Here is a 10,700-nt window from a genome sequence, read left to right on the forward strand (position 1 = left end):
ACAGAGCATCTGTACCAGAGTTTTTTTGTTTTGTTTTTAATTGAAACAGACCTGCCTAATATAGACGCCCTGAAAGGGATAGTTCACCCCAAAATGAAAATTTTGTCATCATTTACTCACCCTTATGTTTTTCCAAACCTGTGTAAGTTTCTTTCTTTTCTAAAAGTTTTTCAAAAATTTTGAAGAACCAAAGTGTCCCCATTGACTTCATAGTAGGGAAAGAAAACTATGGAGTAGGCCTATATAAGTCAATGGGGACGATCAATGTTTGACTACCAGCATTCTTCAAAATATATTCTATGTTCAACATAAGAAAGAAACTCAGGTTTGGAACGACATGAGTAAATGAGGTAAAAAAATAAAAATAAATAAATAAAAAAAAAAATCATTTTTGGGTGAATTATTCTTTTAAGTTCTAAAAAACTGATTCATCTGATTCGTAGTAAATTGTGGTCATTTCCAAAATATGAAATTCTATTAGCGTTTCTCCAGGATTTACAATGCAGGTACAGCACACAAGATAAAACCATAATACAGGGATCTATTCCCTCTATGGCTGAATTGACACGATTTTGTTTGAAAAGCTTGTAAATATTGACAGATGCTTACAGTGTCACAGCTGCGCTTGACTGCAGACTGCGTCTGGTGCAGTTAGGGTGCAATTGTGTTTTTGCCTCGTGGACTCTGTGATGGGAATCTGTTCAGACAGACGAAAAAGCACCCAGCGCACTTCTGTCACGATGAGGAATGACTGCACACATTTGAACAAGCCTGAATTCATGTTGCGCCCAGAGAAAAACAACACCTTTAACTCAAACCCACCTGCGACTGTGATCTCCCCAACATTACCATCATCAATCTGTCTCAATCTACACAGTCCCAATCTACCTCTGTTTCACTCCTGTAAACATGTGGCGGCATGCGGTTCCCAGTGTGTTTACCAGAAATATAGAGATGTCTTTAATGATGCTCAAAAATTAAATCACCTTTAAAAAAAAAAAAAAAAAACTGATTGGAATATGAATTAGTGTAATTATCTGTAATTGTCTCTCTGTAAGTGAGGTCTGGTGTAATTTATTAAATGACCCTGAACGAAGAGGCATGGAGCTCTGACGTGCTATAGCACTTAGCTTTTCAGTGTTAATGCATTGGTTACATCATTATGTGAATGCTTTGGCTTCATAATGGATGTGATTACCTAGATTCTAGATTTTAAGAAATAAACTTAGTCTATTATTTTATGTTTAATGTTTGGAGAGCACAATAACAGAGAGGAATGAACAGTGAGACCGATGCAGTGCTGCCAAGCCAGCATCTAAAAAAAAACAAAAATGCATATTAATGCCCATAAATCTCTCAGCATCTCAAATTGTGACTCATCTCACAGATGACAGATTGACAGTATCTTTATTGGAAACATTATTCTAGGTCTGGTTCTACTGACTGATCTGCTGGGTAAATGCTTTAAAAAATGATCGGTGGTCATTTTGTTTGTTTTAAATCCAAACGTTTTTTTTTTTTTATGTAACAGAGTGCAAAAATATCCCAAATCTTGTCTTTACACTTTTTCACTGTTTATGTATAACAGTCACTTCTGAAATGTAATGAATAATGAAAACTAAAGTGTGTGATGTTAAGAGCTCCGGTTAGAGGTGTGATCAATAAGGCAGGAGAGAAATAAACATTTTAAAATAATTTATTTCAAAAGACATCTACATTGATTGACAGCTTAACATGATAGCTATATAAAATATTTACATGAAGCACCACTCGCCAAAATGGCACAATTGCACGTCTAAGAAGCACACTGCAGAGTGACGCAAAACAGAAAAACAATGACAACATAACAGCCATCAGATGTGTTGATTTGGGAAGCAGAAGCGTCGTATGCTGGACTCAGAAATCCACTAGACATGTGCAGCTCACTGGTACATTACTGGTGCTTGTGTGCAGATTGAGGCAGATTACAGTTGTTCAGTGTCACCTCACATTAAGACAGGCAGCAGCTGGTCTCTTTGGAAACTCCTCCCTGTGGATTGAAAGAACAATTAGAGAACAAGTATTTACTCATCATTCACAGACAATGACAAAACCTGACTGATGGTGACAACCATCATCAAGTCCACGGCTAATGTGCCGTCATTTCAGCAACTACACGAGGGGCTGACGTTTAGCTCTGGTAATATGGTTTAACTGCAAATATGATTAATGATTTGATTATTAAATAAACTTTATTTGTTTTTGGCCAAATTAAAACTTAAGTTTCAGTGTTTTGGTTAGAAGTTAATCTCGGTGCATCACTATTAACAAGATGACAATTGTACAAATATCATGCAAAGTGTTTATTCAAATTCACCTTTTAAAGAGAAAATCAGCAAAATAGTAAAAGTACACATGCATGCTTCTGGAATCATCTTTTCTTTCATCTGAAATTATAAGACATGCAAACCCAGGCCAGTTCAATAGCACACCCCACAAAATTAAAATGTTCTGACAGTCCAAGTAAAAAGCAGCATGTACCAAAAATCATTATAATTGATAGGCAAACGTGTTTTTCTCTTAGAGTTTCTTGTTTATTTAACAATCTCTCTCTGTAAATACTGCAATGTTATTGCATATGCAGATGCACACCCAGATGTTACCGCTCACCCACAATGAGTAAGATGTTGATACTTAATAATATTTACTTAAAACATAATTAAAAAAAGAAAAATAATAATAAAAATACAGACCATTTTATAGTGCCCGGCACCCGAAAAGGTTAGACATAAACAGAGATGTCACTAGGGCTATGTACCTAGATGAGTTCCTGTTAGCATAGCATACTACTGACTGCTAAGGTTTCTGGCTACCTGTTGTCTCTGCTGCTGTCGCCTGTATTCTTCTTCACTAGCAGCAAGAGCCTGTGCTAAGGCCAGATCCTCCTGCTCCTGAGGGCTGAAATGCACACAGTTAGTTAGATTTCAGATTTCAATATTACAGTAAAAAAATCTGTTAAAAAAAGGAACATTTTGTTGAACATTTACTGCAAAAATATTCAAAGGTATTTGCATCTAGCCACAATGCCACAATCTTGCAGACATTCCAGAACCACGTGTCATGTCTTCTATTTTCCAGCATTTTTTTTATTTTTAAATGGAACACTTTCAATACTAAATGTAAAAATAACTTTAAAATCTGGTGGTTTATTATTAGGGCAGAAGAGGTCAGAAATACCTTAGGGTAGGCTGGCTTGCCCGAGCAGATTCAGCTAGTGACATTTCTAATGCTCTCTGGAGGGCCTGTTCCTCCGTCTGTGAAATAAAACACAATTTATGGTTTAAATGTAGTCATGCGTAGATTCAAACTACACTGTCAACCTTTAAACTATCTCAAAATGAACAACGCACCAGCCCGACTTGAAATGAGGCAGATGGGGGAATTACATTCTGTGCTGTTGGAGACACCATCGGAGAAGTATTTATCCTTTGTGCGCTGAGGGGCAACAGAGAGTAATAAGTACCTGAGAAAACACTCGAATATACACATATACATATACATATGCATATACATACATATATATATATATATATATATATATATATATATATATATATATATATATATATATATATATATATATGTGTACACTACAATTCAAAAGTTTGGGATCAGTAAGATTTTTTTTTTTTTTTAAAGAATGTTTTTATTAAGACATGATGTATTCAATTGATCAGAGGTAACAGTAAAGACATTTGCAATGTTACAAAAGACTTTGGATTAAAATAAATGCTTTTCGTTTGAACTTTCTATTCAAAGAAACATGAAAAAAGTATCATGTTGTATCAGTAGCTGCACAACCTTTCAACATTAACACTAATAAATGTTGGAGCAGCAAATCAGTATATTAGAATAATTTCTGAAGGATCACTGGAGTAATTTTACAACCACAGGAATGCATTACATTTTAAAATACAAGTTATTTTAAATTGTTATAATATTTCACACAATTTTTGATCAAATAAATACATCCTGGGTGAGTATGAGACAATAAAAGATCATACTAACCCCAAACTTCTGTTAGAGTACAATCAAAACACTTCTGAGGGCACTGATTTTTCAAAATGTGCTTACCTACTGCTCTGAGGTCTTGTGTTTCCAGTTACTCCATTAGACACGGTCCTAGAGCTCCCTCTAGTGGATGATGCCGCAGAGTTACTGGAAGAGGAGGTTTGCACTCTCATTAAAGCAGCATGCCTGCAAAACAAACCCCACCTTTACTAGTGTCATCCAGAAAACTTAACACAGTAGTATGAAAGCTAAACGACCGCTCTAACCCTGATTTGGAGACTGGCTTGCTGTCAGTCTTACAGTCATGGTCGAGTGGATGTCTATGTTTGAGACAGTAGTTCAAGCGGCACTGGTCACATGTCACCCGGATCATTTCCTTCTGCTTACAGCCGCCCTTGGAGCATTTATTTGTAAAGATCTGTGGGGTGAGAAACAATTGAGTTGTTATTCATTTTACAGAGGCATAATTTTCTCTCTCCTTCCTTTTTGTGGCCGGCCTACCTTTCGTTTCCTCTGAGCAGGGTCAGATTTGCAGTCTCTGTCTATATGTTCCCCAACTTTGATGTCTGGCATTTCCCCTCTTTTAACGGGAATGGGGGTGTTGCACAATGGACATACAGGAACCTGGATATCCTGCACAAGGAAACAAACATGTCAGCCACAACCTGTGTGTTTCAAGCACTGGTTAAAATATACAACAGGACAAGATTATCATTCATTAGACACAATCATGCCCACCTTCTTATATAATGAAGTGCACTTGTGATTTGCATAAGTTATGTGGTCTTTGCAGAAAATTTCTTCACATGCATCACATTTCATTGGAAGGAAATCTGTAGTAAGACAGTGAAAAATAAACAAGTTATTTATCACCTAAATGCTGGGTCCCACTTTATATTGTGTCCCTAATATTTGTGTACTTACATAGTAACTACACGCCAATGTCCTGTTACACATTTGTACTCACACAAACCATTCTGAGGGTTGTTAAATGTGTGTAGTTACAGATATATTACAGCTGTAGATACTATGTACCAATGTGTACTTACACTGTGGTTACATACTACGTACACATCTAGTTACTATGTACGTACACAGGTATTAGGGACACAATATAAAGTGGGACCAAATGCTGAATCGCTATGAGCACAGCAGCTTTAAAAAACAACAACTGTTTTTTCAGTGGCTGATGGCTGTTATAAATAATTTATTCACTAAACTTTATACACTAAATGTTGAAATCATACAACATAAATCAGGGTATAATTTTCAGACCATTTTTAATCTCAGATTGAACAAATAGGCCTATTGCAAAATGAACTGACTTAGGCTGCATTTCCCAAAAGTATCGTAAGTTTAAGTACATCGTAGTCCCATTGAAACCAATAGAGCTACGATCAACTTAGGCTTACGATGCTTTTGGGAAACGCAGCCCTGGCTGACACATTAGTCCCATGACTAGTTTGTATGGTTATATTTAAAAGAAAAAGGTCAGAAAACAGGAAATGCCACACCTAATGAGTTTTAATGCATTTGCCATTCACCATGTGATCAGGCAGAGGTAATGTGTATACACAAACATTAATAATTCACAGGCTGTACAGAGCTTAACAATAAGGATGGCTAATGGTGGAAAAAGCGACTTAGGTCATAGGCTTAAAAGTATTATTTTAAACAGGTTGGAAATGGTCAACAAATCACGAAATTTTCAGCATCATGTCTATTGTAAGTTTTTAATCACATGCTGTCCTTGATTCTGATTGGTTAATCACATCACCTCTGAAAACGGCAATGCCCAGAGCTACACTGTATAACTGACCGCTCATTTTTTTGCCCCCCATGATTCATTTAATGTTCAAAAGAACAGAAATTGAAATATAATCTCTTGTAACATTATACATGTCTTTAATGTCACTTATGATCAATTTTAATTACGCCTGAATAAAAGTATCAATTTCTTTCAAAATAAACAAATAACTAAAACTAAATAAATCTGACCGCAAACTTTTACACAGTAGTATATTGTTAAAAAATCTGTTTAATGGCCAGTGAAAATGTTGACATGCAAACTACAAATCTGACCAAGCCAATAGAAAAACAGCTTTGCTCTGGAGCCCTACTATATGAGACAGACAGTGTTAAATCAGCAAATACAGTACACACCGAGACGTTTGCAGCTCTTCTCTGAGCAGTGCTCCCCGAGGTCTGGAAACTCCATGGCACAGTGGTGAAAGAGCTCAGCTGCTGGACTGTGAACACAAATCACAGAGTGGCCTGTTGGCATATCAATCAAACGAGCTGCCAACACCTAATGAGTAAAACACGCTTTAAATAATGCGGAAGGCCTGTCAAGAGTCGAGGTGATCCTGTTTACCATAAGCTGGGGCCATTACGTAACTGTTGTGTATCTGGACGCGGCTTCGCTAACGTTACTAATGAAGCAGACAGAATAATACAGGAACATCTCAATAACACAGCTACTTGGTTGTTATTATAAACGCTGATATAAGGGAGAGCAAACTATAAACGATCTGTCATTAAAATGCGATACAATGAACTAACATTATTTAAAAAAAGACTCAACCGGGAGAGGCTAACGTTAAATAAAACGCCTGTTAATGAATTAGTTAAGCCCCAAAATAGCGATTTCAAAAACAAATATATAGAAACCAGGAATGACTGGTTCTCGTTTGTTTTGCGTTAAGAACGAACACTTTAACCGATGTATTTTAACTGACAAAACCGTAATTGTGTATCTTACCTGAATTGTGCGCAAATCCTCTTATATTGGTCCCAGCTCGGACAGATTTCTAACGCTTTTCGCCTCGATCAAGCGCGGCCGCTGTGTTTGGGGTTTTGTAGTCGTCTGCTGTTTTTTGAGATGTCATCGCTGGAGGTGTGAATCTGGCGACAGGAGCCTGTGTTTTCAAAATTAAAGTACTCGGGATTTATACATTTGTATACAGCATGTTTAAGGCAGGGTGTCCCACAACAGCAATTATTATCACGTAAGTTATGCATTTTATTTCTACTACACTTTCCCCCAGAAACGTCGCTAGGCAACACAATGAAACATTCGCAAATTGCGAAAAGTCTCGGTCAGATGCATGTCATTACCAACAAGTTGCCTCAGATAGACCTTGTTGCCATTCGGGGAGAAAGTATGGAACAGAATTCATGAAACACTGCAATGTTTTTCATTAGCGACTAGTAGTAATTTGCTACCCTGATTTGCAATAGAAAATAAATGCATGGATGGGGATTTGTTTCTCCGAAATACTGAGGGACATAAAATAATTCACGAATATTGCAAATCCAGTGTAGACTACGTCCTATAAACCTACATTTAGTTGTGGTGTATTCTGAATACAACGGTGTGCATGTCGCTTGACAGAAGTACCACCATGGCTATGCTAACCAGTCAGATGTCCTTCTGTAAAGAGTATAGAAAAGAAAGTAGTATAGAGTTCACTGCAATTTGCATCATAATAGCTGTTCTGTATGCATATGAGCCCATATGAACACAATTCTTATCTATCTATCTATCTATCTATCTATCTATCTATCTATATAGTACATAAGGCATTTTTGGCACAAATAACTAATCTGCGTTATTATACTAAGGGACAAATTGAACACATATTAGCATTGACTGTTTAAGGGACTTGTACAAGTGAAAAGCATCTTGGCAAAACTGTGCTTCCGGTGCTGCTGTTATCGTTTCTGGCTTCAGACAGCCTTTGTCACGCCCTGTAGTCACGCTCTGGCTGACGTAATCACGTTATTGCTGGAGATTTCCAGAAAATACCACCAGAGGCCGTGATTCATCAGCTTTTATTTTCATTTTTTCAGTTTAAAAACAAATCACTACCATAGAGATCTCCAGTATTAGTTCTAATGCGACATATGATGTTGTAAGTTGTAGATTTTTTCCTTGAGAATGTTTTCTTAAGAATATGATTTTAATATAAAATAGTAGGCCTATAATTAAAAATAAACAGGAATCGATCATATACAAACAATAATGTTTAAATGTAAGTACAACTACAAATATATCACAAATATCAAACTGATCATATAATGTTCCTAGAATTTCATTCAGATATCATATTTTAATCATAAATGTACTGTTAACATCAAGATATAGCAAAGCATGGATCAGATATATATCCTAATTTGTTCACAAAAAAATGTTGTGAAGTAATTACAGTAAATGATAAATGATCAATCGGGGGCTAATCTTGCAAATGTAGATTACTGTCTCCAGACCCCAGTGCTGGAAAGGTAAATGTCACAATGACAGTGTGAAAAATGACTCTGGAACATTGTAGTATGTTATCTCATATGACCAATAAATGTGTTTTCTCTTTTTGACTCTTGCCAGATAATACATCACACCAGAGGAGGACTGGGATCACCTGTCAGCTTTTTGACAGCATGGAGAAGAGGTGTTAGAAAAAGCGACTCTGACTGCTGCTGATCTGTTTGTTCTAATGCTTCCTGTAACAAAAGTGAAGGTACAGGCAAATTACCATCAGGAAAGTCAATAAGGACACATGTGAAAGAGACTTTAGCTGTGACAGTATTTGGTCTTGAGAACAGCTTTGATCCTTGAGGAAAACATTGAGTTCTGAGTTCTTTAATGAAACATCACACACTGGAATAGGACAATATCTTGTGCAATTTATTACGCTTTGCCTGTATAGTTTCACCACAAGGTGGCAGTAATGTTGTTTCTTTTTATATTTGAGTGAGCCTCACTAAATTAAATGTAATACTTCTTCTAATACTTTTTTTTTTTTTGATTACAAATATTCCAGTCAGTATATACATAATATGGTTTCAGTGTTACTATCAATTCATGCTATAGAAATTGTCAATATTAGAGTTTGTGTTCTTTTAAATGAATTACCTCTGTATCCAGAGGCGTCATGCCCATTCAATTCAGATTTTTGAGCCAAGTGGATTTTGAATGCAGCTTCCCAAAGACAAAAAAACAGCCGAATAATATTTTCTATTTGATACAATCACACCAGCGTGATTAAATCATTCAGCGCATCATATCATCAGCTCAGTCATTCTTGAGACATGGGACAAAACAGGTCCAGCAAGTGTAACTGCTATTAGGTTTAAAAATTAAAATATTTTCAATTTTAAATGTTATGAGGGATTAATAATGGAATGTAATTAACACAATTATCCCCTTAAATGTAATTCTCTCATTATTACACCAAATCTATGACTCTTATTGTCCTCTCACTACATCTAAAACAGTGTGTCCACAGAGAAGGGTTCAATCATTCATATGCAATAAAATGGATAAAAATGTTTTTTAATTATGAAAAAGACCTTATTTTATGAAAAGCAACACTTAGCAATATCTCATATCAAAGCAAGGTTGTTTTTCAGTGACACATGCATGTTTTATAAAGTTTCAAAGTTGTGTCCCCACTTTTTGTCAACTCCGTCAGACATTTATTAAAATGTAATAAAATCAGAGAATATCAGGGGCAGCTGTCACTCTAAAGGACCCCCTTGTCCCAGTTCTCCTCTGCAGAGTACATCAGTGTCAGTTTTATAGTTTTAGAGTATTTTAAATCCTAATGTTAATATTTCCTGGTCACAACCATGATATGTCAACACCATCTTCCAATTTCGGAGGAAATTATTTGAAATATTGAGATCATTTTATTCTCCCGAAGCAGGTTCCATTAGCATCTAGCATCAACAGAAAAACAAAACAAAATGGCTTCTACATGAACTCTATTTGTTTTGTGAAAGAAATGCCAAATTTGTCAACACCGTCAGATGTCACCACCATACGATTTTGTGTTCCAATGACATATCAAAATACTTGAATAAAAGCTTTATAAACAATAACATACTCACTGTTTGTTGTGTTTGTTTTAATACAGTAATTGATTGATTCAATGTATTTGATAGTTAAAATGACTACAAATTCAGGTTTTCGTCACCACCGTCAGATGTGTCAACTCTGTCAGATCTGTCACCTCCGTCAGATGAATATTTTGATAATATTTTATTATTATATTTTATATTTGTTGAGGAATTGTTGGTCACATGTGAAAGCGCAATCTGTCTGCTAACATGAGAATGTGTTTTGAAATGTTAAAAACATCTTGAATGCTGTTAAAGATAAAGTTAAAATTATATTACACAGTCCAAGGTAAAAAGCACATTTTGTTAAAAAAGGAGAAAAGTTGGGAGGTTGAATCAAAGCATAGCTCAGTAGCTTAGTACATATAAGATACATAAATATAGTTTCATTTGTCCGAGTACAAGGTTTTATTTTTTTCAATTTTGCACCCTGTTTTGTCTCACTTTTCAAGAATAACTGAGCTGCTAAATTCAAATATGTGTTCACTGGCTGGCGCTGAGCCAGAAACAGACGCATTTGTACAGCGCTGCATTATAACCAATCACACACGATGCTGTTGAGCTATGAATGCAATGACCAATCAGAGGTGTTCAGATGAGTCATCGCTAAAATGCCAGTGTTTTCTTCACTCGCTCGCTGACTGAATACCTCTTTCTGGCGAATTCTCTTTTTAGAAACAACAAAGTGCAAATGTGTATGAATCTGTAAGTAAGATATTCATTTCAAAGTGTAAACAGTTTCAGTGATTTTA

At 35.9% G+C, this 10,700-nt stretch overlaps 1 protein-coding gene across 2 annotated transcripts; it reads right to left on the reverse strand.

Moving 5' to 3' along the window:
• Positions 1 to 1,680: 1,680 nt before the first annotated feature.
• Positions 1,681 to 6,955, reverse strand: zfand2a (zinc finger, AN1-type domain 2A). 2 transcript variants are annotated; one of them, XM_058771213.1, is made up of 10 exons: positions 6,812 to 6,955; positions 6,214 to 6,299; positions 4,789 to 4,883; positions 4,552 to 4,683; positions 4,317 to 4,468; positions 4,114 to 4,236; positions 3,390 to 3,474; positions 3,217 to 3,293; positions 2,853 to 2,937; positions 1,681 to 2,029 (listed from the first exon to the last, which is right to left on the reverse strand). In XM_058771213.1, the coding sequence occupies exons 2-10, from the start codon at positions 6,266 to 6,268 to the stop codon at positions 1,991 to 1,993; spliced, it is 843 nt and encodes a 280-aa protein (XP_058627196.1). In that variant the 5' UTR covers positions 6,269 to 6,299; positions 6,812 to 6,955; the 3' UTR covers positions 1,681 to 1,990. The 2 variants fall into 2 exon arrangements, with proteins under 2 accessions (XP_058627196.1, XP_058627197.1); XM_058771214.1 differs by having other exon boundaries at positions 6,214 to 6,324; positions 6,812 to 6,938.
• Between the last annotated feature and the right edge of the window lie 3,745 nt (positions 6,956 to 10,700).

Source organism: Onychostoma macrolepis, chromosome 03, assembly GCF_012432095.1.
Source record: "Onychostoma macrolepis isolate SWU-2019 chromosome 03, ASM1243209v1, whole genome shotgun sequence".
NCBI classification, from domain to species: Eukaryota; Metazoa; Chordata; class Actinopteri; order Cypriniformes; family Cyprinidae; genus Onychostoma; species Onychostoma macrolepis.